The sequence below is a fragment of the Erithacus rubecula genome (assembly GCF_903797595.1).
Source record: "Erithacus rubecula genome assembly, chromosome: 1".
NCBI classification, from domain to species: domain Eukaryota; kingdom Metazoa; phylum Chordata; class Aves; order Passeriformes; family Muscicapidae; genus Erithacus; species Erithacus rubecula.
In genome coordinates, this window is record NC_136658.1 from 108,260,133 (window position 1) to 108,287,740 (window position 27,608).

General features: G+C 46.5%; 1 protein-coding gene across 1 annotated transcript; it reads left to right on the forward strand.

The window, feature by feature from the left end:
• Positions 1 to 500: 500 nt before the first annotated feature.
• On the forward strand, positions 501 to 23,481 carry RIPK4 (receptor interacting serine/threonine kinase 4). Its single transcript, XM_079321321.1, has 8 exons — positions 501 to 1,034; positions 8,530 to 8,821; positions 16,629 to 16,777; positions 17,535 to 17,584; positions 18,570 to 18,728; positions 19,621 to 19,727; positions 20,229 to 20,481; positions 21,361 to 23,481. The coding sequence occupies exons 1-8, from the start codon at positions 853 to 855 to the stop codon at positions 22,527 to 22,529; spliced, it is 2,361 nt and encodes a 786-aa protein (XP_079177447.1). The 5' UTR covers positions 501 to 852; the 3' UTR covers positions 22,530 to 23,481.
• The last annotated feature ends 4,127 nt before the right edge of the window (positions 23,482 to 27,608 follow it).

Here is a 27,608-nt window from a genome sequence, read left to right on the forward strand (position 1 = left end):
GACTTGATGATCTTGGAGGTTTTTTCCAAACAATACAATTCTGGGGGTCCTGTGGTCCCTGCAATTAGATCCACAAAATGATCCAGGCACTGAAATCTAGCGCTGGGATCATCAAACCTTCTAATCCCACGGGCAACTAAAACCCAGAGACGTCTGAATTCTCGGCAACAGTTTCCCAGAGCCTAAAAATCGTTGCTTCAGAGCGTGGCTGGACAGACAGCAGCCCGGGGCAGGCTGGCCGCAGTCCCGCACACCAGGCTGGGATGCAGGGATGGAGCGACAGGGACCCGCTGCGAGCAGGGGAAGAAGAAAAGGCAGGAATGAGGTGAAGGAGAAAAGGCAAGAATGAGGTGAAGGAGAAAAGGCAGGAATGAGATGAAGGAGAAAAGGCAAGAATGAGGTGAAGAAGAAAAGGGAGGAATGAGGTGAAGGAGAAAAGGCAGGAATGAGATGAAGGAGAAAAGGCAAGAATGAGGTGAAGAAGAAAAGGCAGGAATGAGGTGAAGAAAAAAAGGCAGGAATGAAGTGTCTGGCACTTCCCTCTCCTTTATTGAACAGCTCATTTGTCACAGTTTATTTGTCACACTCAGCAGCCAGCGCGGCGCTCCCCTCCCGCCCCATCGCTCCGGACGGGAGCATCGCCCCGGGGCAGCTGGAACCCGGGAACTGCCCCGCTCGTCTATCCCAGGACAGAAAAGGCACCTGTGGAAAACGCAGCCACTCGCCCGTCCCAGGAAGTGACGGCAGCCCGGTCCCCCCGGCACACCTGACTCACCTGGGCGGGCGGAGCGGCGGCAGCGGCGGCTGCGCTGCGCTCCGCGGGGCCGGGCGGTGTCCGGGCACGGCAGGGCCATGGCGAGGGACGGCGGCTCCCCCTGGGCCATGGGGCTGCTGAAAACCTTCGAGGAGAGCGAGTTCAGCAGCTGGGAGAAGATCGGCTCGGGAGGGTTCGGGCAGGTGTATAAAGTGCGGCACCTCCACTGGAAGACCTGGCTCGCCATCAAGTGTTCGCCCAGCCTTCATGTGGATGAGAAGTAAGGGGGGGACGAAGGGAATGGGGGACAATGGGGGGGGAACAAGGGACTGTTGGCACAGAGGCGCTCCGAGCCCTCGGTCACCCCGCGGATGCGCAGCCGGGGAGCCGCGGGGCGACCGAGCGCTCCGTGTGTGCAGCCTGCCCGTCTCCCAGCCAGCAGATCCCAGGAGATATCCCATGGAGTATCCCATAGAATTCCCCAGATGTCTCGCCTGCTCCCTGGGAGCCGTGCGGGAAGCATTCCTGCCCTGCCCAGGCTGAGCGTGTGCCGGCTTGCGCGGGCAGCGAGCGGCTCCGGCGGCACCGGGATGGGACGGGCAGGAGACCGTGAGCAGCGGGGATGTGCCTGGGATCCGGGGGCTTGGGAAGAGCCAGGCAGTGCAGAAACTGTGCCTCGTGTGCTGGCAGCAGGCTCGGGCTGGGGGTGTTGGGGTGTGGGCGCTGGAGCCGCGGGTTTGGTGTCTGAAAGGAGCCGTGCTGGGAAATGTGTGCGGCTCCAGAGCAGGGGCAGCGCTTGCCCGTGTGTCTGTCTGCTCGGGATGGGTCCTTGCAGGTGGTTTGTGCTGCAGGTGAAGGTGCCCCACGGTGGCACTCCCTGCCCGCTGTCCCCCGTTGTGGTCCTGGGCTGTGCTGCTCTCACGCTGTGTGTGCGCGACCGCAGAAAATCACAGATCGGTTTGGGCTTGAAAAGACCTTAAAGCTCATCTCCTTCCAGCTCCCGGCCATGACCAGGGACACCTTCCACTATCCCAGGTTGCTCCAAACCCATCCAGCCTGGCCTGGAACACCAGGGATGGGAGCTGTGCAGTGCAGGTCTCTGTTCCTAGGAGAGGAAGGCTGTCAGATGCATCTTCAGAAACATCCCTGTGCTGTAGGGACAGTGGTGCTTTCCAGCAGCTCAGCCTCTGTGCACAAGTCGTGTTCCTGGAGCTTTCCCGGCTCCACTTGATCTTTGGGATCTCCACCAGCTCACAAAGCGATTCTGCAGTTGAGTTTTTCAGACGTGGATTGGCTCAGTCACAAAAGGTTTCCTGTTAGTGCCTTTCCTGCAGGAGGGAGATAAGCTAGCCCAAGATTGGAAACGTTTATAAACCCATCTTCTGCAGGATTTCTGGGGTAGTTGAGCATCTTTCCCAGTATCTGAATTGCTGACTTTGCAGTAGGCATGGCTTGTAGAGTGTAGTAAGTGAAATTAAATGTCCTTTGGAGAGGGAGAGTTTACTATGTGCATAGGGTAACTGTGCTGTCTGCAAATAAAATGGAAAAGACTTTTAAGTTGCAGAGTGTATTTTATTGTGCTAATCTGCAAGCCCCCTATTAAAACCTCAAAGGAGATTTCAGGTTTGATGCTTATTGATCAAAATAGTACCGTGGCTGATTAGTTTTGAAGTTAAGATTAAAACATGTCTTAAAAATAAGCTAGAACTTTTCATTTGCAGTGTACATCTAGAAATCTACTCCAAAAGTTAATTTTCCCTCTGTTACAAAGGGTGCTGTCACCTATTTTAATATGAACAATTAATTTTAAGATTTACTATCAGATCTCAATATATACCATGTGCAGTAGAGAGCCACCTGTCCTCCTCTGTGGCTATGGGGTGTGCAAATACTGGGAGACCATACAAACATGCAGCTCAGTAAGCCAAAAAATGCTTTGAGTATTTGGGAACTTTGAGGCCATAGGGATCCTGCAGCTTCTGACTGATTTCAATGAACCAATCCATGAAATACATAACTTATTTTACTGCAGAACCTGTACTTTTCTCGAGGAAAGCATTGATAAGAAATTGGAGTGTTCCTGTCCCTTGAAACAGCTACCCCTGAAAAATGCAAATTTTTTTTTTTTTTTTTTTTAATTTCTCCTCTGGTTCTTGGACTGACCTATCAAATCCCTTTCAGGAGATGGTTATGCTGAGACTTTTTACCCAAAACTTTTCTAATAAACTCGTGCTATTCAAATGGTGGGGTGGGGGGCACAGACAGACTCAAACACAGCCTCTTTAGTTGGCAGGTTGCAACAAGTTTGTGTAATTAGATTGTTAATCCGGGAGATTAACTTGACTAGCTGTTTCTTGGAACCCTGTGAAGAGTTAGAAAAATTGCCAGTGGTATCAGAAACATTAACTGAAAAGCACAGAGGCTTTTTCTGATGTATTTATTTGGTACCACATTAAAACCCTGTTTGTAATGGCTTGGTGGTGGTAACACTCTGTGTAGTCTCTTACTGTGTTTCTGCAGACACTGAGAGATTTGGAGTAATTCCCTCGGCAATTATCACATCATAGAGCCAAGTGGCCTCAAGCAGAAGAAAAACTGAATGTGGAGCCAGAAGTGTTTTTTACATTTAAGCCCAAACCCTCTCAGACAATCCAGCGCCAAATTCCATTCCTAACACCTTATTTGCTCCCACTTTCCTGAGATCTCGTTTCTCACATGGGATGCTCTCAGTATGGGGACGTTCAATGTAAATCTGAACAAAAGAGTGAAAGGTGAAGGAGCCTCTCCCCCAGCACTTGCAGTGGAGAGGGTGAAGTCTCTTCTCCTCACCCCTGTGGGCCAGAATGGAAGTGTGCTCTGCAGAAAAACAGTGGAGAGAGAGAAAACTTTGCTTTGAACATAAACGTGCTGACTGTCAGGTGTAACATTTCCTGGAGAGGGATCTTTACTGGAGGTGTACTGGAGGTGACTACAGGGCGTGGAAGCAGAAAAAAAATTCTTGATCAAGGAAAAAAAAAAACAAGCAAAGCCCCACTTATATTTCCCATCCTGAATTTGGGAATGGAGCAAGACTTGAAAATGAGGAGGCTTTAGAAATGCCTCGCTGTTAGTGGATGCTGCATTTGTTTAGCTGGTGAAGGTGAATGAATCTCTTCTGTGTAGGGAGAATCTAAGAGTCACCTTGTGCTCCTTAAAAATCAGGGGAGAGCCTGGCTGTCCTGTAATCCTCTGGTACCAGAATTGCAGGGATCTGTTAGCAGGGCTGACATCTGTTAACCTGAATAAAGGGATTTTCTTCCTTTTTCCCCCCTTCCCCAACATATTCTGCCTTGACCATGCAGTGGTTCTTCTTGTCTTCTCATATTCACATTCTGCTCTGAGAGTTAGCAGTGTGGAAGTTGTTAAATATGCAGAGCAGAGGCCACTGTATGCTCTTGAAAGCTCTGCCATGATGCAGAAGAGCTCCTGAGGACATTCAGGGGTGGTGTAATTTGGTGGACCCCCACCTGCACCACCAGCAGTTTGTGAAGAGCTAACTTAAATTCCTGCCTGCAGAGCAGGGCTGGATCTCCCCTGGGCTGGGAGAAGCCTGGCTGCTCTGTGGCTGGAGGTGTCTCACACAAATGGCCCCAATTACAAGTTTTGAGCTTCTCTGGAGCAACTTTTTGAGTTTCTCTGGAGTGACTTTAACTGCTCTGTCTCAGACTCCATTAGGGAAATGTGGTGGTGGTGGTGGGGGAATATAAAACTGTGAGCACTGCCTGGTGAGTCTAAGGCTGTAGTTTTACAGCAGTGTTATCTCTAGGGCACAAAGATTGGATCCATGCAAATGCAGGCACGGCTGTAATTCCTGCTGTTCTTGTGGCAGGGTTTGTGGGACAAGGGCTGGGCCCTGGGGACTGGGGCAGTGGGCAAGAGCAAGGCCCTTGTCTCTCCAGGAGAATCCAAGGAATGCAGCCCTGTCTGTCTGATGTGGAGTGGGAGCAGACAGCTCTTTGGAGGTCTCAGTTTAATATCTCTAGCTGCTTTGAAAATGACTGATCTCTACTGACTTCTCAGACAGAGATGCTCTTTGGCACTGGACCCAGTGCTGCAGCTCTTGATGTGTGGGCTATTCACAGGAGAAAGTGTGTGCAGCCCATCATTTACATGACCTCAGCTGTCCTGTGTGCAAGTTTTAATTTTTCTTTTTTCTTTTTTTCTTCTCTTTTTCGTTCTCTATTCCCTTTTCTATTTTCCTTTTTCTTATTTATTTTTCTTTTCCTTTTCCCCCTTCTCCCCCCTTTATTTCCTTTTCTCCCTTTTTCTTCCCTCCAATTTTTTCCTTTTCTCCCTTTTTTCCTTTTTTCTTTGCCCATTTTTTTGCCCATTTTCCATTTTCCTTTTCCCCTCTTTTTTTCCTTTACCCCTTCTTTCTTTCCCCCTTCTTTCCCCCCCTTTTTCTCCACTTCCCCTTTCTCCTCTTCTCCCTTTTCTCCCTTTTTCCTTTGTGCATCTTTGTCCATTTTGCTTTTCCTCTTTTCTTTCTTTCCCACTTTTTTTCTGTCTCCACTTCTTTTCCCCCTTTCCACTCGTTTCCCCCTTTTTCTCCATATCCCCTTCTCCCTATTTCCCCCCTTCTCCCCCCTTTTCTCCATCTTTTCCCTTCCCCTCGTTTTTAATTTTTCCTTTTCTCCCTTTTTCCTTTCTCCTTTGTGCATCTGTCCGTTTTTCTTTTTCCATTTTTCTTTTCCCCTTCTTTCTTTTCCACTCTTCTTTTTGCCCCCCTTCTCCATTTCCCCCATTCCCCCCTCTTTTCCCCCTTCTCCCCTCTTTTTTCTCTTTTTCCTTTATTACCATAAAGTTAGAATACACTCCTGGAGGGAGAGGGGAGCAGAGGCGCCTCGAGAAGACAATTCTGCCTCTTCAATCGCGCGGGTATTAAATAAAAAATTATGAGAGAGGCCAGACCTGTGGCTCTGGGCTGAAAAACTCCATTGGGAGCTTCGCTTTTCCTTCACTTTGGCTGGCTCAGAACAGCTCCGAGTGTCGGGGCAGCCCCGCCGCATCCCTCGATGCGCGGGATGCGAATTTGGGGCTCCGTCCCCGCTGCTCCAGCGCTCCGGGAGCTGCTCGGTCTGTGCCGAGCGCCACTGGCATCCTGCGAGGGAAGAGGGAAGGGAAGGGAAGGGAGAGACCTTTGATCTCTGCCTGGTGCGGCAGATCTGCGTTTAACGAGCTCCTTGTGTTAATGCCATTAATGCAAGCGCGCTCCAGCACCCGGCTAATGACTGCTTTGGCTCTCTTCACTTCTTTTGTGTTTTCCTTCTCTGTTTTCAAAAGGTGTCAGGGGCCCTTTTGAAAGCTGTCTGAAAGCCTCCCCTGGCTGTCCCAGGCCTCTGGCTGGTTCAGTTTTTGAATGCTTTGGGTATGGGAAAGTGCTAAGGGTGGTAATTGTTGCATGGGGGCTTTATTTAAACAGGCAAATTAGATAGAGGGCACTCGCCTGTTATTCTGTTAATTCACTCAATTAACTGGATCTGGTCCAAACAGAAAGCAAGAATTTTTTTTGTTGTGTTTTTTTTTTTTTTTTTTTTTTGTTTGTTTTTTGGTTTTTTTTTTTTTTTTTTTTTTTTTTTGTTTTGTTTTAAAGACTACTTTAATGAAACAGAAAATTCAGGTGGTTTTTTTAGAAGACGCCCCATTTCCAGCAGCCAATCTGTGCTTTTGGCGATGCTCTCTGGGGCTGTTGCCAGCCTGAGAACCCCATCCCGAGGATCCTAGTGGTTCTTGTCAGACTCTGGCTGTTGCTGGGCTCTTGCTTTGCCTGGGAGGGCTCAGACGGGTGTTTTACATCCCTGACTCCAGCGCTCAGCCCGGTGAATTATGCTGGCTATGCGTGTGGCTTGGGGGCAAGGAGTTGGTTGTGTTATTCATAGGCGCTCCCTTCCAGCGTGCCAAAGAGCAAACTGGGTACTTGTCTGCAAAGGCAATTATTTCACAAGAAAGTTGCTGTAGGGAGCAGCAGGAGCCGACATGGTTAAGAGAAAAAAATTTCCCTTATCTTTTTTTTTATTCCTCTCTCAGCATGTGAGTCCCTCTTTAAACCATTTTTCAGCCTGATCTTGATGGGTGTGAGGTTTTCAACCTCTGAGATGGGTTTGCTGCTGGCTGTGCCCTGGTGGGAGATGTTACCTGCAGCAGGTGAGCAGCAGCAGCAAAACACATTCCCAGCCAGTCTGGGGGCCAAATGACAGCTCCCAAAATCTGAGGGTCCCTCATAGGCTGTGTTTCAGCTTCTCCAGGTCATCCAGGCATTGGGGGACACCTGAGAAAAAAACACTTAGCTGTGTGCAGGCTGGATTTGGTGTTTTCTCTTTTTAGGAGTGGCAGTGCTGCTGCCTTGGTGTTGAAATTTTAAAAGTTTGATTGATCTGAGGTTCTGCCATGAGGTTCTCCCACCGTGGTGACTGGCATCACTTGTTGGCACAGAGCACAAACTTTGTCCTATTACATCAGGTACTGCTGTCCATTAGACAGTGTGCACATCTTTAGATAAATTGCAGGAGCTGTTATGTAATCAGAGAGGGTCTGCTCTGGAAATACTTACCTGTCTGACCTCCCTACATCCTCTTTTGTGAATCTATGGCAGCAATAGCAATGTGCCAGTGCCCATGGCCCAAAGCTGCTCTGGGCAGGGTTCATAATCACTAATAATGCATTTTTCACAGATTAAAGGGTCTTTAAACCATCAAGTGTGGGCACAGCCAGCCTGGGGAGAGGATCTTGTTCCCTCTTTTAAACTTGAAGCCTCGTGGGCTGTTGCAGAAGGCTGTGAGGGAGGTGCAGAAGAAAGGCACAGCAATTAAGGGTCCTGACCTGTGAGGCTGCAGCTGGGACTGAGTAACACTTAACCCTGTGCAGGGTCAGGCTGAAGTGACCTGTAAACAACCCGGGGTGCTCATTACAGCTGCCAGGACTGGGTCTGTTACATCACTGGGAATGCTGTGCTGGGAGTTCTGGGCACCTGCTGGAGATGAGTGCAGTTTTGGACTTGTCAGATCTGTATTTTGGGGAGGCTTTTGTTGTGTGTCCCTGGTTACAGAAATCAGTTTGCTTCCCTCAATAGTGGGTCGAGAGATTTCTCTCCCAAGGTTTGGGTCTGTGTACACTCAGGATGCACCAGCAGGGCTGCTGAAGTGATGCTGACTGGTCTCTGTCCTGATTAACACAGCCTTATGACTCACAAAAATTTAATTAATTCAGCCCAAAGAGTTACAGCAGTGCTAAACCCTCCTCCTGAACAGCACAGCATAACCAGCAGAGCAGGGAGATGGACTCTGCACTCAAGATATTCAGAAATGTAGGGCTTACCTGTGCTCCTACCACTGAGAGCATAAACCCCAAATCAATAAATATGGAAATACACCTGGAATGCAGGCTGCTGAGATGCAGCATGTATCAGTCAGGGATGATCACAAAATGTGGTGTTTGGCTTTCTAAGAAATGTTTTTTGCATTTTTGGTAGCGTGGATCAGTCAGAGATAATCACAAAATTCAGTGTTTGGTTTTCTAAGGAATATTTTGTGCATGTTTGGTAGCATGGGTCAGTCAGGGATGATCACAAAATTCAGTGTTTGGCTTTCTAAGAAATGTTTTATGCATGTTTGGCAGCATGGGTCAATCAGGGATGATCACAAAATTCACTGTTTGATTTTCTAAGAAGTGTTTTGTGCATGTTTGGCCCGTGGAGAAACAGCTGCTCCATCCCTCACCTCCCATTCTCTCCCACCCAGGGAGCGCATGGAGCTGCTGGAAGAAGCCAGGAAGATGGAAATGGCAAAGTTTCGCTACATCCTTCCTGTTTATGGCATCTGCAAGGAGCCAGTGGGTTTGGTGATGGAGTACATGGAAACAGGGTCCCTGGAGAAGCTGCTGGCCTCCGAGCCCCTGCCCTGGGAACTGCGCTTCCGCATCATCCACGAGACGGCCGTGGGCATGAACTTCCTGCACTGCATGTCCCCCCCACTGCTCCACCTGGACCTCAAGCCTGCCAACATCCTGCTGGATGCCCACTACCACGTCAAGGTATGCACTGGGTGCTCTGTTTTTCCTGAGAGAAAACCGGCAGCATTCCTTTAGAATTGGAGAAATGGCCGCTGATTGCCAAATCGAAATCCACCCTTGAATAAATCCACCTGGTTTATGCACCATTTCAGTACATAACAGAGGTATGCTTAGAGCTTGTGAGAGCCCTCCTGAAATTTTAGAAGGATGCAGTGAACTCTAATGGGTCCTGCTACAAATTTCCCTGAGAACAGGGGGAGAAAAGTGGTGTGAACCTCTAAACCATCTTTGCCACTCCCACAGTTGCCATGGTTCCTTTGTTCCAGGTGTTTGCACCACTAAATGCACAGATCTCATTTCCAGCTGGAGTCTGGAGAAGCCTTCCCAGAGGCAGCTCATTTCCATTTGCTCAGAGCAGGTACAGTGAGGAAGCATCTCTGTCCTGACTGCTCATGCATACCAGAGGTCACTGAAAGGCATTTTTTTTGTGGCTGTAACAGCATGAAATTATTTTCGTTATCCATTTCCAGAGTAAACTGGCAAACTTGTTAAACTTCTCTACTGGAGGTTCTGTGGTCAGCTGCACCAAGAAGGTTGTGCTTGCTTTCTCAACTTTTTTCTTACAGAGCCCAGAGATTGAAATACAGTTTTTTTCCTTTTTTTTTTTTTTTTTTTTTTAAGTACTCAATTATTTTTTTTAGCAGTGCTATAATCCATCTGCTGCCTTTTTCCCTGGCCCCCTCACTGATCAATTGACTTTGGTCTTGCCTGTATCATTCTAAAAACGAAGTTTTCATGAAATAAAGACAGGTTTTCTGATGTCATGAGAAGATTGGAGTCATAAGAGGTGTGTGCCACTAATGAGATCACACCTGTGATAGTCTCATCTTTTTTACTAGGCCTCTTAGTGATTTATTTCTTGGAAGGATTTTCTTTCTGTGGTAAGAGGCATCTACAGGTGGTCACGCTCTTATGACCAGAACATCAGGATTTGAACTGTTGAAAGCCTGTTCTCACACACTGGTGCTGAGAGGTCTTTGCTAAGTATTTATTTACTTAAAAGTTCATGCTTGCTTGCATAACTTCTTAAATTCCTGCTTCTTGACTCATCCATGAGCCCAGATAGCAAGGCTGTGTTTTTCTCACTGTTTGGGGAGGTTGAAGTGCCTGCTGCACAGCCTGTATCTGGGTGGTGATGTAACACAAGGGGGCAAAGTGCAAGATGGACAAAAATTAAAAAGTCACTGGTGAGGTCATTGCTGACATCCCTGAACTGTTGCTTCTGTGTGAAACACATCAAGGTCTTCAGATCCTTTCAATGGGCTTCAGAAAGGAATGGTCTAATCCAAACCTTTTCCAGCCAGCAGTCCTCTACCTCCACAGGCATCTTGGAAAGCCCTCCAAGAAGCAAAGCAGGCACAGGAACCTATATGTAAAATAAGAGATGAACATATTCTGTGAGGTGCCTTCACTTTAAAAATGTGGCCCCAAACCTTCTTTTTGTATGACATGAAATTTATAATTAAATTTCAGACCCTGCAGCTTGATTTAATGTGCATTTTCTTGCTGGAAGGCTAATGGAGCTGCTGATTGAAGTGCTTTAAATGTCAGCATTAATTTAGTATGTGACCTGTCCCTAATAGAGTCCTAAGGTGAGTGAAGAGATGTTGCAGACTGCAGAAGAATAGTTTGGAGGTAGGGAGGACTTTTACAAACTGTTTGCCCTTGAGCCAGGAAACTGTCAGTCTTCCAGTGGAGAGCATTAGAAATGCTGCTGTGCCATCCTGCAGTTAAATGCAAACACACCCTGCTCCTTTTACGAGCACAGAGCTCACTGTAAAGCCCTGAGTGAGGCTGGTGACTAAGGCAGTGCTGCTGTACAGAACTTATCATCAAGTGGGTGCCTCCAAATCATAAAGCCTGGGCATTACATAAGTGTGTGCTGAACTGGGAGGATAATGAGGAGGATGGGATTATCCTGAGCAGGGATATAGATAGACAGATATTAACTATACCAAAGGCACGTTGGGGGATTCCCTGGTAATTTTAAATATTTGTGTGTAATATGTGCAGCACAAAGCTTTGCTGGTTTTGGGAAGGTGGATGCATCCATCCTCCCTTGTGAGTTGGTGGTGGGAGCTCCTTCCCTGCCATTCTGCTCCATCTTGTTTGCTTTAAACACTCTGCTTTCCTTGGCAGGATTATTCCATATCCCAGCAGCAGGGATCAGCCTGCTTTTGTTTCTTCCTTTATATGAACTTTTACTTCTATTTGTACCAGCAAGATCCTCCCTTGCCCCTTTCTCCAGTGTTCCTTATATTCACTCCTTCAATATTTACATGCTGTCCTGACATCTATTCCTTTGCTCAACTCCACCACAGCTTTTGAGCTCATTCTTCAGCTCTCCTGCCCTCCACACACGTTCTGGATGTGTCCCCTGAGCCACTGTGATGTGGCAATGGCTGGCACAGGGGAAGCAAAGCCACATTCCAGCACTGCCCTCGTGGGCTGTGAGTTTGCTCCTTCCCTGCTGCGATGGGATCTCTCTGCAGGGCCCTTGGAAGGAGGATAAACACCTCACCACGTGCAGAAATCTTGTGCCCAGCCTGCTGCCAGCTGCCATGCCCTCGTGATCTCTGTGGCTGCTTCCCAGGTTTCCTGTCTTCCAAAATCTCATGGTCACGAGTGTTACTTTTTGTTCAGGTGTTTAAAATTAATACTGCAACTTAATACTTTTGGGCAGAAGCATTATTTTAAGTTCTTGTTTGGGTTTTTTGCAGCTCCTCATCTTGTCATATTTGTACACACACACACAACACAGACATACATATATACATGTGTGGGTTCATGTACACACAGAGACAAACCTGACCAGTTGTTTTTCATCTCCCAGATTTTGGATTTAAAGAACTTGAAGCAGAACGAGCTGCTCTCAGCTGTGCACTGCTTTAAGCTCTCTATAGTTGCTTTTCTCTCCTCCCCAGTTCTCCAGTGTAAACCAGTGTAAAGTTTGTTGCTGTGTTGTACCATGCTGATGGCCTTGATGGAAAGGTTGCCTCTGTGATCCTCACTTTTATTTGCTTCAGCTGCAAAATTTCTGAGCATGGAGTTAGAAGCAGCCTGGCCAGATGGCAAATTTCATGATCAGAAAGCTTCTTCATGTAGGCTGTTAGCTGTAGGTCCAGGCAATACCCAGAGGCCAGGCTGGTAAAGAGCAGTTGTCTCTTTTTATTAGACTGCCTGATGTAGGTAGCACATCCACTTTTATATCAGCAATTTCTCTCCTGTTATTGCAGATAAGGAGAGCCTTTGTTCTGTGTGTCCCTTCTGCTTGTTTCCCACCCTTTCTGATCAAGGTTTCCATGCAGGGCTGTTGTTGCATGGCTCTTTAATCCCAACCAACAAAGCTGGTTTGCACCTTGATCAATTCTCTGATTGATCTAATTGTGATGGCACAGGGGAGGGAACAAAACCATCCCTGTTACAGTAATGCAGGTTCACAATGGATTAAAATGGGTGTTTGGCTTTGGCTTGTGCTGCAACATTACAAATGTCCCACCTGAAAAGGGTTTGGGGGAGTTAAAAGTGTCAGGGCAGGTTGGAAAAGGATGGAAATACAGTCTGTTTCAGAAAAGTGTCTTTTAGAAGCTAACTGAAGTGCATTCATAAAAAAAACCTATTCATAAAGAGATAAGTTTGAAGTGCAAATTGTGTTGGTATTTGGAATTAATTTTTAGTCATAATTTTTAGTAGTTCAAATCTGTGACCCATGCAAATTTCTTAAAAATTTCAGGCATTCCTTAAGAACAAAAATGGAACAGCCTTTTCCCCCTAGCCCCAGAAAAAGCAAATAAAGGAAATGTCCCCCACCACCAGATACCTGAATACCCCACAGACAAACGTGGGGGCATTCTCAATATCCAAGTGCAGAGACTTTGAACAGAGACAAATACTGGATGTTCCAGCAGAGATTAAAAATTAATCCAGTGTACTTGGTGCAGAAAACCTTTTGGTGAACTCTGTCCCTGAGTCCCTTGCAGTGGGTTCTTGAGTTTTGCTTGCAGAAAAGTGACATAAAGCATCAGGAGCTAAGTGCACAGTCCAGGATATCAGGAGGTGAGAGCAGAGTTCAGGGCAGCCTGTCAGGAGTCATCAGTGAAAAAAAATCAAACACTTTCCAAGTACTCTTGCTGTTTCTGGGAACTAGGTCCCTGCAGTGCTTGGGAATAGCTGACTGTCGTAGCTGTTGTAGTTATGCAAACGTATCTTCTAGTTTTCAAAAAAATATTACAAAATACAAAAAAAATTACAAAAATAATTTCTTAAAGCATTTAAAACTTTGCGAGTGAGTGTTTTTTTACGAACTACAATGGAAAGGTCCGTGAATGGCAGAAGCAGAGAAAGCCTTGCTTGTGTGCATTAAAAACAGACTGAACTGAAAATAAAAATAAATATATAACTTGAAATTTTCAGAGATCTTGGAAGGTTTAGTTGTGGTGTTTTCTTTAAAGGAGCCAAGCAGCTATTAGTTGCTATAAAGCTGTTTATTGTAAAGGCACATCAGTCTTGAAAGGCAAAGAATTGCAAGAGTTTAAAGTCCATGCTAAAAGTTTCTGGCATAGAGTCCCAAACAGAAGTAAAGTCCCGATTAGTCCCAATTACTCTTGTTGAGGTCCTAGGAGACTCAGTGTTGCAGCTCGTGTCTTCATCAGGTGATGATGATGGTGGTGAACAGAAAAGAAAAGTGAGAGAGCAAGAACAAGAGCAAAAGAAAATCTCTCCCCAATACATAAATTCTTATATACAAAATACCCAACAAGCTAAAATCACAAATTTGAACCTTTTCTTCTTAAACTACTAAAATTCTAGTTTCTTAGCATGCCAGGTTACATATAAACTGCACCTATGATCTATCTTGTTCTATCTAAGAAATGTAAGCAATATTCTTACTCTAGTCTTATTATGTCTAAAACTATATTCTTGGAGCGTACACAGAAACTTATTTTCAACACTAATTTTTAGGACTGTGTTTTTTCAACCTTCTCTAGAACTTGTTGATCTCTCTGAGGAACTCAGAGGCGTCTCAGTTTCCAGACTGCAGCACTCAGGTGAAGGGAGCGTTGCTGGAAGCGGGCAGGGAACGCGTGCGTGCTCGGCGCTCACGTGTTGGTTCTCATGCAGCCCTTGGAGGAGCAGAGCTGCCTGAACATGAACCATCCCACTGCGTGCGTGGGCTTTGGCCAAGGCTGCCTGTTCCTCTCCCCACCGCGGGTTTTGCATGCAGCACTGTCGCCTCCCTGTCTCCCCTGCTGATACCGCGCAGCGCGTTTGAAGGGACCCGCCTGGAATCGCTGGTTGTGGATTCCCCCGGAATTTTGGGGAAGGGCAGAGCCTGGGGTGGGCTGCAGGGAAGGAGTGGGGAAGGGTGATCCACTTCCCCTGCCTTCCCTAGCAAAGGGTGTTGCAGAACGAGGCGCCTGGCAAGCAATTTAAAGGCAAACCAGGCAAGTTAAGTGGCTGTATCTTCCACCCACTGTGCAGTTCCCACTGGTGTTTAAAGAACCTGCATGACTAAATACGCCATGCAGTGTGGAAAATTCACCCTAGAGCAACTAATAAAAGCCACAAAAAGCTGTCTGCAGAATCTCACTATTTTGTTGCAGCCTGCAAGATAACAATTCCTCAATTTCCAGTGCTTTCTCCTGCAGAATTTGATATGACCAAAGCGCTACTCTACAGGTGATTTTTTAATTAATTGACATAACACCCAGTCCTTCATACTAAGTAGGAACAGTTCCACAAGGTGAAGTCCTTGCTAGCCTTTGGTGTATACCAAATACCTCAGCTGTTTCTTAGTTTGTAGGGTGACTTTTTCAGTCTGGATTGCTCAGCTCTGCCTTAGCCCCCAGCCTTAGATTCGCACACCGTAGCTGGTGCCTCCAAACACAGGAGTGTCACCCTGCTGTCTGCATTTCATCTTCCTTTCTTCACTCACGCAGTAGGAAGCACGGCATTGTTTAGACAAAGAGGGAGGTGTGTGGCTTTAATTATGCCTGGATTTCTTGAGGTGTGCACAAGGCTCTGCTGCACGTTAATCAAAGGAGAGCGGCGCTCCGCCACGTCGGATCCGTTCAGACTTGCAGCGTTTTATTTTATTAACCTGACGCCACAGCCATCACAGTGTGGTGCTGGGGCTGTGCTTCTCTTCTCCTCTGGAGCACCAAGGGCCCCAGATTTATGCAGCATTTCCTGTGGTGGTCGATTTGGCTCTTCCCAGGGTGACCTGGCGTGTGGACATGGGTTTCTGGGCTAATTGCTGCTTTCCTGGGCTCCAATGTTTGGCTTGCTGAGGAGTCCAGCAATCCCTCTCCTGAGAGTGTAGTCCTACAAGGATGAGAAGCTATCCCTCCAGATGACTTTGCTTTTTCCCTTTTCCCCCCCTCTTTTATTTGTTCCTGTATGTATGTTTTTTTGTTCTCAAGTCATTCCCACATTACCCTACAGATTAAAGAGGGACAGCAGGTTGGGCATACCTGTGTTCTAGGGTGCAGGACTTCTCCAGCTCTTCTTTGTCCATGGGAGAAGTTCTTGCTGAAGCTGTGTGGGTTGCTTTGTTTGTTTTATGGCAAAGGGAGATTCCTTGCATGGCTGTGTAACCTGCCTGTTCTCCAGGAGGCTGAAGCTGGCAGCAATTTTCTCCCTTTCCAGTAATGGACACATGTTACAACTAGTTTTGTGGTATCTTTAGAGAGAAACTTCTCAAAGTGTACAGTCGGAGCCTATAAAAAAAAAAAAAAAAAAAAAGCTTTTTTTAATTATGCTTGTTGTTTTGAGGGAAAACTTTCTCAAAGGAGAAGCTGTGAAGATCAAAAGGGGAATGAGTCATTGAAAAACCTGAGCATTTATTAGATAAAAAGAATGTATTAGTTAGGGGGAGGGGGAATCTTATCTGCAATGTAGACAAAAATCAGTGGTATAAAAAGACTTGACTTTCCTTGAGTTTTCCACTTGGCTTAATAGACATTTTTGTCCAGTGGGAAATAAGTAAGACAAAGGAAATTCCTGGCCTATCTGTTAGCTCGATGATTGGTGTGCCTTTGAGAGCAAATGAATGCATATTTGCTTGACACTTCAAATTAAAGTGGAGGTGTGTCCTTTTTATAAACCTGCTGTCACTTGTTGTGCTCATTTCAGCTGTGCTCCCTGCGTCACTGCACCAACTTGCTGTGTCTCCTGGCTGCCAAGGAGAGTTCCCTGTGTGGGTTTTTGGTGTGTGTGTGTGTTTCCAGTTGGGTTTTTGGAGCGCTTGGTGGCTCTGCTGTTGGGCTTGGTCCTCGTTGGCATGGCCAGTGTAACAGTGATATCTCAAAGAGTGATTCCAGAGTTCTCTGGAGAGCCAGGACATTCCAAGACATCCTGCAACGTGAGGTTATGTAGGGAAAGGGGGTGGCAGGGCCAATAATTACATTAAAGTAGTTTGCTGTAGCTAAATTCGACTGGTTTAAATTACAATAAATTGTCTTGACTGTTTGTTGTGTTTGCTATGTAATGGGCTGGCATGCTGCTGCTTGCAAAAACTGCTTGCCTTCTTTTTTTTTTTCCTTCTTAATCTTTCAGCTTAACCATAACAAAAAACCTACCATAGCATTATCCTTCCCAAGATTTTTATTGGCTTAATGTTTCTGAATAGCATTTCACTGTATTTGTTGGGTCATCCTGTTGCATCTGTTGTTCTTTGCAAAAAATATTTTGTGAACACCTTGAAAATCTGATGGCACCACGCACTTTTCTCACCTTCTTCCTCTCTTTTTTTTTTTTTTTTTTGCAGATTTCTGACTTTGGGCTTGCAAAGTGCAATGGCTTGTCCCATTCCCATGACATCAGCATGGATGGCTTGTGTGGCACCATTGCCTATCTTCCTCCAGAGCGCATCAAGGAGAAAAACAGGTGTTTTGACACCAAACATGATGTGTACAGGTCAGTGAACTATGAAAACACCTAAATGCTCTTTTGGTAACCCTGTAAAATGAGCCCTTTTTAACTTTTTTTAAGCATGAAACCCCTAGATTCAATTTGAGCCTCATCTTGAAATGTGTTACATTTGCTTTGGGTTTTGCAAAGTCTTTGTAGGGTAGAGACCTTTTAAAAACTGCAGGTGATCCTGGGTCTTGAAACTATTTGTTATCAACTGGCAATGGGAGGCACTCTGCCCACCTTTAATTTCCTTTCTAAAGGCACAGCCTGACCTACTTTTCAAACCCCAGATAAAATTCTGACTTATCTTCAGTGGATTTCATCACTAGGTCTTTGGCTCTTCTTTCATGGCAAGATTATTAGGAAAAGGAAATCACAGCTTTAGATTGAAAAGATATCTCTTATTCTAAATTAAATGTATTTCTTTAAAGTCATATTGCAGGGTAGAAGCATTAGATTAAATCCACTGTAATGCTTTCTCTGATTTTGTCAGGGTGGATGTGGAGTGGTTGGTAAATGCTACCAAGGTCTTGGCAACCTCCAGCAAGTCCCTGTGTTTGCTGCCTCAGTTTCCTCCCTGCCAAAGCTAGACTTTGAAATCATTGTTCTTAGCTGCATCTCTGTGTGTGTGTGTTCATCAGCTGAATTAGATGCAAAAGTGGAGGGACAAGGAAAATAATTATACTTCCATGAGTTTTTTGGTTTTGTTAAAAAAAAATCTAGAAATATTTTTTTTAACCTTTTAAATTTTTTTTGATAGCTTTTCCATCGTGGTTTGGGGAGTTCTTACACAGAAGAAGCCTTTTGCAGGTAAGTTGTGTGTCATCTTGAATTTTTCTTTCTTTTTTCCCATTGATAAGCACACTTCTTGCCCCACCAGATTTTTGTGCGTGACCTCCAAATTCTGACAGTCTTGTGTACCAGACACTTTTAAACTCTCAAATTCTGACCACAAGCTTAAGTCCCCCTTTGTCCTATGTCATGAAACAGAACCTGTATTTCTCCAGGGGCCCTTGTCTGCACATTTTTGCTTCTGCTGGAGTTTGCTGCACAGCTTCAGATCAGTGTGTGGCAAAGCCAACCTGGCAGGCAGCTCTGCTGTTGTTCAGAAGCAGCTCCTCTGTAGAGAGGCTCTGTAGTTTATTTGTAGATTGTGGGTACAGATTTGTTCCTTATAAAAATAAATAATAATAAAAAAAAAGAACAGCTGTCTGTGAGAATAAGCCCTGTTCCACCCTGCAGTAAATGCACGGGCAGCTATTTATTCTTTATGACTTTCCTGTGTCTGTGACTGGCCTATGTATAGCAAACATGTCCCAACAAGTTCCAGTCTACTATTAGTTTTTCTCCCAGTGAGGGATTCTGTTTAGCCCAGTGGTTGATTTACTGCATTACTGCACCTCTTGATTTGTCTTCTTCCTTCACCTTTATGAATAGTTCAGGTACCTGGTCTAAATAAAACCCAAGGTTCTGCTCTTTACAGGCAGATATGGAAATCTAAATAGAGGTAGCAAAGAACTGTTTGAGTTTTTTTGTTCTTTATCTTTAATGGTTGGGAAAAGAACACAGTCACTCGCTGAAAATTGTTTTTAAGAAGCAGGTGAAAAGCAGGTGTTACTGCATTAAAAATATCTTGTTGGAGAAGACAACCAACAATCTTTTCCCCTATTGATGTGAAATCTAGACAAAAATTTGTGAAAAAATTTCAGCCTAATGCACTCTTAATGCTCTTGGAAAAAAAGAGAAGTGATTCCTTTTGCTGGAACATCTAAATTCGTGTGCTTTTGCTTTACAGAGGAAAACAACATTTTACATATTATGGTAAAAGTAGTTAAAGGCCACCGCCCAGAGCTACCTGCTGTTTCCAAATCCAGACCTCATTCATGTAATAACTTGATCAAACTGATGCAAAAATGTTGGCAGGATGATCCTGGTGAGCGGCCAACATTTCAAGGTAAGATTTCCTCGTAACTTGGCTGCCCATTTATTCTTCTGTGAGTCACATTATTGCTCAGGACTCTGCTAATCCTTGGGGTAAACGCTGAGAAGCTCTGTGACAGAATAAATAGAGCACATTGTGTGGTGGAGACAATGATACAGGCCACTTACTCATTTGTGGAGGAAGGGATTATCTGAGGACATGCCTGACCATGATGGTGTTATGTAAACACATCAGGCATAAGCCTTGTACTGAACCAGCTGGTCCATTCAGCCAGAAATTGTTTATTTCTGATAGATAGGCCAGGCTGGAGCTGGTGTGGTTTGCAGTGTACCAAAGCATTGAAGGAACTGGCTCTTGAAATTTGTACTATTGTATGTTGAGAGAGGGAATTGCTTTCTGGTAATGAAAGTTTGTGCAGTCACTTCTCTGCCAGTAAAAAATTGGAACTTGTCCAAAGCACCTGTTATGATCTCAAGTGTGGAGAGGGATGTACCAAGTGGTGTCACCATGTACTTCATTTAGCATCAATGGGAGAGATTTGCCTCTTCCCTCTCCTCCTGCTCAAACAAGGAATGAGGACTGAAGGAATGAGGGATTCCATCTTTTTAAAAAAACATATCTAAATCTGCCAGCAATGCAGTGGCTCCCATTTCACAGTCCTGCAGTGTGGCCCCTGTGTCACACCAGTCTGGTGTGGCTCAAAATGAATTGTTTCTGCTGCCCTGGGTACCCTTGGCACACTTGTGCCCACTGAGGAGGTGCTGGATGGAATGGTCAGGACTGGAGTCCTTCTCCCTCAGTATTTCAGAGATTTTAAGTGAGATAGAGAAAGGCAGCAGGGTATCTCAGCAACTCTCCTTCTGAAAAAACCAAGCACTAAAACCTTCTCCTGCTTTCTTTAAAGAAATCACTTCAGAAACAGAGGCTCTTTGTGAAAAACCAGAAGATGAAACAAAAGAGATGATAACTCAGGACCTGGACACCAAGAATGCCCCAGAGCAGCAGTCTGAGGTATTTTCTCCTTCACTTCTTGTTCAAACTTTTGGGTTTTGGGAGGAACAGGCTCCTTTATGACCTGGAATGTTCCAAGCAACCTTCTCTTTGCTGCTTTTGAGCACCACCTTGCCTGATAGAAGTGTGTCTTGGTGAAGGACTGGTGTGCACAAATGACAGCAGGGGCATGGAAAACCTCAGATCAGAACCAAATGCATCTTATTCTGTGGAAGGAGAGCAGGACAGTTAGGAAATAAAGGCTGGAACTGCATGGGTGTGACTGATCTTAAAAACCATTGTAGACAGAAGAGCCATGTGGATTTAGTGGCTCTGTGAGTTCTAATGGAAGCTTCCCTCCTGCTCCTGAAAAAATTCAGTGACCTTATTCATAGGTTTCATTTAATTCAAATAGTGTTTAAAGGCTAACTGCAAACTAACAAATTTATGTTTCTTCTGTAGAGCCTCACGCTCAGTTTTGTTTGCTGACCTTTCTAAAATGCTTGTGTGCTTCTCTTGAAGGGGATTTGTGCACTGTCCCAGAAGAAACAGGAGCCTGCTCTACCTTCAGTGAAGGATTACAGTCTCTCAGAGCTGTTGTCCCAGTTGGATTCAGGGATTTCCCAGACTATGGAAGGCCCTGAGGATCTCAGCCGCAGCTCTTCTGAGTCCAAACTTGCCTCCAGTGACAAGCGGCTTTCAGGAGTTTCATCTGTGGATTCAGCTTTTTCCTCCAGAGGATCCCTTTCCCTTTCCTTTGAAAGGGAGAGTTCAGGTAGTGGTCAAGTTTTCCTTTGTAGTTGTTTGGACTGGGGCATGGGAGGCAATGGGTTGGAGAGTAGAACAACATTCTGGAAATTATTGTTAGCTTTGCTTTCTCTTGCTGTCAGCGCTACAAATTTGTTTACTGGAGATAGTTATTTAAAAGGAAAAAATAAAAATAAAAAAATTATGTGGTTCCCAAACATGATCTAATGAGAAATAATAAATCTTATTTACTTTTGTGAAGGAGTAAACTCCCATTAGAGCAATTACAGAATCAGTTATGTAGAGGTTGGTTGGAAAGGAGGTCACTACTAGTCCAGCGTCCCCTTGATGTGGGACTAAAGCCACTGCCCAGTCAGGCCAGCTGAGTTTGTGGCTTTTTCAGTTACACTAAGCCTAAATCTGAGCACCTTGGAGAGGACTCAAGCCACCTTCTCTGTGGGATCATTGAGACAAAGACCCCCTCACCTTTCATTCCAGTACTGCAAACCCCAGACATCTGTTTTCCAGTTAGGTAAACAATGTTTAGTGCAGGGAGATCAACCACAACATCCTTTGGTCTTCATGCCACAAGAAACAGAGTTACTAGGGGCCCAAATCTGACCTGAAAATGTTCTGTGACTCCTGTGGGGCTTGGGGGTGGATTGCTCTGCAGGCAGCTCATTGCTGAAACCATGGGCAGGTAAGGTTCAGAATTGTGATGATGCCTTTTCCACAGAACCTTAGAACAGTTTGGGTTGGAATGGGCATTTCACGAGCAGGGACATCTTCAGCTAGATCAAGGTGAATGTTTTCAGGGATGGGGCATCCACCCACCACCTCTCTGGGCAAGCTGTTCCAGTGTTTCACCACCCCCATGGTAAAAATTTTCTTCCTTCTCTCCATGTAGATATTGGTACTACAGACATACAGAAGAGGAAGCTAACGGAGGCAATTTTATCCGGAGATACCAGCAAGCTGATGAAGATCCTCCAGCCTCAAGATGTTGATATTGTTTTGGATGGGAACTCCAGCCTTCTGCACTTGGCCGTTGAAGCAGGTCAAGAAGAGTGTGTGAAATGGCTCCTGCTGTACAATGCTAACCCTAACCTCACCAACAAAAAAGGGTCCACCCCTCTTCACATAGCCATCGAGAAGAAATTCAAAAGCATCGTGGAGCTGATTATGGCCAGGAAAATCAACGTCAACGCCAAAGACGAGGACCAGTGGACCGCTCTCCACTTCGCTGCCCAAAACGGGGATGACTTCAGCACCAAGATGCTGCTGGATAAGAACGCGTCCTTAAACGAGGTGGATTTTGAGGGCAGAGCCCCCATCCACATAGCCTGCCAGTACGGCCAGGAGAACATCGTGCGCATCCTGCTGCGCAGAGGCGTCAACGTCAACGCGCGGGGCAAGGACGACTGGGTGCCCCTTCACTACGCCGCCTGGCAAGGCCACCTGCCCATCGTCAAGCTGCTGGCCAAGCAGCGCGGCGCCGACGTCAACGTGCAGACCCTGGACGGCAGGACCTCGCTGCACCTGGCCGCCCAGCGCGGCCACTACCGCGTGGCCCGGCTGCTCATCGACCTGGAGTCGGACGTCAACATCAGGAACGGGCTGCTGCAGACGGCGCTGCACATCGCCGCCGGCACCGGCCACACCAGCACCTCGCGGCTGCTGCTCAAGCACGGCGCCGACATCGAGGCGGCCACGGCCGAGGGCTACACGGCCCTGCACCTGGCGTCCCGCAGCGGCCACCTGGCCACCACCAGGCTGCTGCTGGACGAGCGGGCCAGCGTTCTGGCCAGAGGCCCCGCAGACAGGACAGCCCTGCACCTCGCCGCCGAGAGCGGGCACGCCGAGGTGCTGGAAGAACTTGTCAGCGCGGAGAACATCGACGTTTCTGACAGCCAGGGGTTCACGGCCCTGCACCTGGCGGCGCGAGGGGGGCACGCCAAGGCCGTGGAGGTTCTCCTGAAGCACGGGGCTCAGGCTGACATGCCCAGGGCCAAGGGCCAGGCCTTGCTGCAGCAGAGCAGGAATAGCTCGCCCACCGTGTTGTTAAGTGACACTTAAGCACAAGGTGCCCAGTGGTGCTTTTTTACCTGGTGTGAGGAGGCTGCTGGAGCTCGGGGCCGTCTCCAGCTGTGCAGGATGTGCTCACCAGCAGTGGCAGCTGTTTGAGTGTGACTGAGGCCAGGCGAGCTGGAGCCCGCCCTGGTCTGTGCCATTCACTCTGTGCCTGCCCATCCTGCCTGGATCTGGACATTCCCCTCCCATGGATGTTGTGAGAGAAGGATGTGACTTGTGTGTTCCCCCTGCTTTTTTTTTTTTTTTTTTTTCCTTGATGTGCCAAACTAATTTAAAAACTAACATTATGCTTTTTTTTATTTTCCTCAAAACAAAAAGGAAAAAAAAAAGATGGCATAGATTTGTGGTTCATTGCAGCAATCGATATTTTGGGCTGAAAGCCTCCAGTGTAGAATAAGCACAACAGCAGTCTGCTTGAAATTAATGCAGGAGCTGAGGACAGGGCTGTTTAAGGCACGGTTAATCAGGTTTCTGCTGTGTTTTTTTAATGGAGACATTGATTACAGATTTCCATGTACTCAAAAGTTTATGAGGCAGACTTAATAACAAGGCAGGATTCCAAAAAAACAAGCAGAACTAAAAGCTTAACACTGCTGTCTTCATGTACAGTATTACCTTGTATGTATCCTGAGATCAGTAAACTGGACTAGGTGCTTAGTGGTTTGTCTTAAATGAGCAAGTCAAGAGCTGAAATTTGTGCTGGACTGGAACTGGATGGTTTGTTCTAACACTGTTCTACCAATTTGCAAAACACTGTTTGGAGGCGCTGATGACTGGAACTGATATACTGTGTATATAGGATTTCTACCTGTTGTATGCTTTTTTTTCTACAGAAGAAAATAGATTGCTTAGAGTGGGTATGTTTTAATACACCTTTTAATTTCACTCTTTTCGAAGTACAAATGTGGCCTGTTATTAATAAAAAATTGTGTTCCACAAATTGTCTGTATTTTGGTAAAGCAACTGAAAAGCCATTGACCAACAAGAGCAGAACACAACTATCTTGTGTTTAGTGATCACAGAATGGCCTGGGTTAGAAGGGACCTGAAAGACCCTCTGGCCTGGGCAGGGACACTTTCCATTAGATCAGGCTGCTCAGAGCTCCATCCAACCTTGTCTGGAATGCTGTTGAAGCCCAAACTATTGACATGTAAGGCTGTCCTCAGTTTTATATTCCCCACAGATTTACAGAAAGTCAGGAGCTTGAAGGAATGGGAGGTGTTTGTTATTTACAGAACAAAATTGTTGAATAAAGCCTCACATAACGTAATCTTTATGAGTGTAACACATTGAAGTACAACTGGGATGGCTTCCTCCTATGCTGTAGCTGTTTGTGGAGAATGAAATTAAAAAGGAGATGGTGAAGCCACTCTCATGCCACACATGGAGGAAATTGCCACTACATTACAAAGCAATGCCACTCTTAGCAGAGCATGGCAGTCCCCAAAGCTCCTAAAGGTGCTGACAGTGAAACTTCTCATTCAACAAATAAAACTGTCGTTTTCTGACTGCTTCCTTCCACTTTGGAGACCAATAAGATGGCCATGTTTCATTAAGCTGCTTTTAATCACTGTCTCAGTATAGTAAATTCAGCCACAGACCACTTGGTCTCTCAAGCTTAAACGCTTGGCTTAGCCTTGCACACACCATTCCCTTCTATTTCACAGTCTCCTGAACAGTGAGATTAAAGAGACTTAAATTCCAGTACTTGCCCCAAGTGCAAAAGAGCTGTAAGACCAGGTAACAGCAGTTTGCACCTCCTAATAAAGGTGGTTCACACCAGCGAGGCAAGGGGAAAGTACACTTTAAAAAGCTTTTAAAACAGCTCAAACACTGCTTCGCCAGTACATTCCTGCAGTGCCTAATAATAATAGTACATTAGCTTTTAATTAAACATGAGGCCACACTCATGAGTCTTTATTTCCATGCTGTCTTTCACAATAGGCACCAGCTATGCATTACAGAGAAGGCAACACAGCTGGCACTAGACAAAAAAATAAAAACAAACCAACAAAGGATTGCAATGACATGCTGCCAGTATTGGAGTGGGTATTTTTCCCTGTGAACCAGCGTTCCTTGGGGGCAGGAGGGTGAATGGGGGTGCTAAATTGGCACTAATGCAGCAATTAGGAATTACTGTTTTGTAAAGGTCTCCTACAGATGACTTTTCTATTAGTATGTGCACTCCTCTGACTTAACTGAAGTCTCTGGCTGTTCATCTAAAGCTTACAGTCATTTATTTTTCTCTTTACTATCTCAGATGTGTTAAAAAAAAACCAAAAACACACACACAAAAAAAAGAACCCTGTAGCCTTGGGAGGTGTGTTTGAGGTGGTGTGTGACACAAAGGGCTCCATGAAGCTGAGCCTGCTCCAGGTCCCCAGCTGCCTCCTTGCTGAGAGGGCTGAAAGATGAGCATCAGCTCTTCCTGCTCACTTCCAGGATCAGGCAGAGGGCTGAAAGATGAGCATCGGCTCTTCCTGCTCACCTCCAGGATCAGGCAGAGGTTGCCTGCAGGATTTCTGCAGACACTGCTCATCTGCTTCCCTTGGGCATCTGACCATGGCCCCAGGTGGCTATTTCAGCCCAAGGAGAAACATAAGGGAAAAAACCCAGTGAAATGATGTTCATGACAATAACCTTCACCTTCCCATCTGTAGATGTGGATTTTGTGCCTGCCCAGCTCTGGTGGCCCAGTCTGGGCTCCTGCCAGCCCTGCTGGTGCCATCTCCCCGTGCAGGAGCCCCAAGGTGCCTCACACCATCCCCATTCCTGACTCCTCCATCCCAGCCTCCGCCCCCAGGGCAGAGCACAGCTCCTGCTGCATTACCTGTCTTTGCAGCAGTTTGTTCCCAGCAGCAGGCAGCTTTATTTATTTACCTGCAGCTCAGTGCTGTGTTTGTACAGGCCTCGAGAGGACTCGACAAGCCTGCGGTTCAAACAGAGAGGGGAGAGAATTGCTGGGTGATTGCAGAGAGGCCCCAAGGCAAACCTCAGCCCTTTCATTCCTGCCTCCTCTCCTCTCTTGCACCACCTTGGCTCCACTCAACATCAGAAAAACAAGGCATGTGGGAGCTGCTCTGCAAGGCTCCCTTAGCAGAGTTGTCTGGAGGAGGGGATATCTCCTCTGCTCCCCACTCCTTTAACCCCAGCTGGGTGACATGAGGCACAAACCAGCTCATGAGCATCTCCAAAAACCCCAGGCAAAGCCTTCAGGTGCTAAAATGCTCTTGGGGTGCAAACCTGTGTTACCTCCCTGTCTGTCTCTGGGCTCAGCTGTTTTCAGATCCCGTTGTCCCTGTATCTTTCCCCTTCCTTGGCTTTTGATGTGTTTCTTTGGAGGAGACCCACACAAGCAAGGAAGCCAGAGCAGTGGGTTCTTTAGACACTCCTGGTGCCAGGGCACTGAGGGAAGATGCCCAGCTGCACTTTGCCTGTGCTGTTCTTCGGCCAAGACCACCTGAAAATGCACCCAGGTCTCTCAAAGCAGCAACTTTGGCCACGCCAGTTTGGTACTGGAGAGGGATGGATCATTCTCAGAACTGCTCCTCTGCCTCCCCTCTCTGTTCTTCTGGGACACTTCCATCCAGAGCTGTGGTAAAATGCTAAACCCAGGCATTTCTATGGAATCACGCAATCATTCAGGTTGGAAAAGACCTCCAAAATCATCGAGTCCAACCCTTCACCCAGCACTGCCATGTCCACTACTGCTGCCACCCCAAGCCAGGGAGACACTCACAGCCCAAAGGCAGTGCTGATTAAGCAGGGCAGGGTAAGAGCACAGGAAGCTTTTCCAGGGGAGGTGGCACAGGCAGATCCCAACACGTCGGGCTGGGCGTCAGGGGCTGTTGGAGGGCACTGAGCTGGGATGGAGAGCAGGGTGGGGAGGCTGTGCCCTGGGGACACTGACACTGTCACCCTGCAGAGGCTGGCAGGACAACCAGCTGGGCTGGAAAACCCTCACTACTGCACCAGAGAAGTCCTGGGCTTATAGAGAAACACTCAGCAGGGTTTGAGGAAGAATTAAAGGGATTGAAGGATTTAAAAATTTATTGTAAAATCTGATTTAAAATCAGTGCTCCCACTAGCTTATTTACCTGGTGTTTTTGAAACACTGTGGGAGAAGCTTTCAGGCTTTGCTCTGCAGTGATGTATCACTAAGACCTTTTAAAAGCTCATAAAGAGCAACTTGTGATCTACACAGAAACACCTTGTCTAAGAGACTCGAGTAGAAACATGCAGAAGTGTAAGACAAACACTGCAGCTGTGGCAATGAGAAGGGGAAAGATGTTCTGCACTCTGCCCTGGAAGAGCAGGCAGGAGCCCGTTTGCTCTGCCCCAGAGGCACAGAGTAACCCTTGACCGTGACAGGAACAAGGGCCATGGGCCAACTCAGAGCATGCACAGGGAGAGAAATTTGCCTGACGAGTCTCCCCCACCCCAGTCTCCACTGCCTGATCGGATCAGAGGAAATAAATCCTGGCAGAGCCAGTTTTCACAGGAGTTCATGCCCTGACCCTGCCTCAGCAGGGACTGGGTCCAATACATTTCCCTTTTATCTATTTAAATAGGATTGCTTTTCTTAGTCCACTAACAGACAAAACATGCCAAGTCCTGTGCTGAATTACTGATGTCTGCTGTGTTTTAAAACCCCCAGTGAGGCTGGCTTTGCCCCAGCATTGCCTTGCTTTTGCAAAGATGCTTAGCTAGGGGCGTTGTAGGAGGTTTAGCAGGCCACAATTATAACTGACATTGGAAACTTCTATCACAGTAGCTGCATCCAAAAGTACACGTGCAGTGGGGTTTAGGCATTTGCAAAATCAAAGTCTAGACATTTGTGGTGAATACAAAGGCTGACTTCAGCCTAACCTCTGCCAGTCTCCACAGCTCAAAAAAGACTACATCTTCCTTTAAAAAAAGGTTTTAAAAATAGATTTAAAATCTATTCAGCAGACCAGGCCATCCCAGCTTGAAGAAGATGCTGGATGCCCTGAGATTAACTTAGCCTGACCACTGACTTCCCAAAGCAGAACAGCCTTTATTCCCCAGGTCTTGCCATAAATC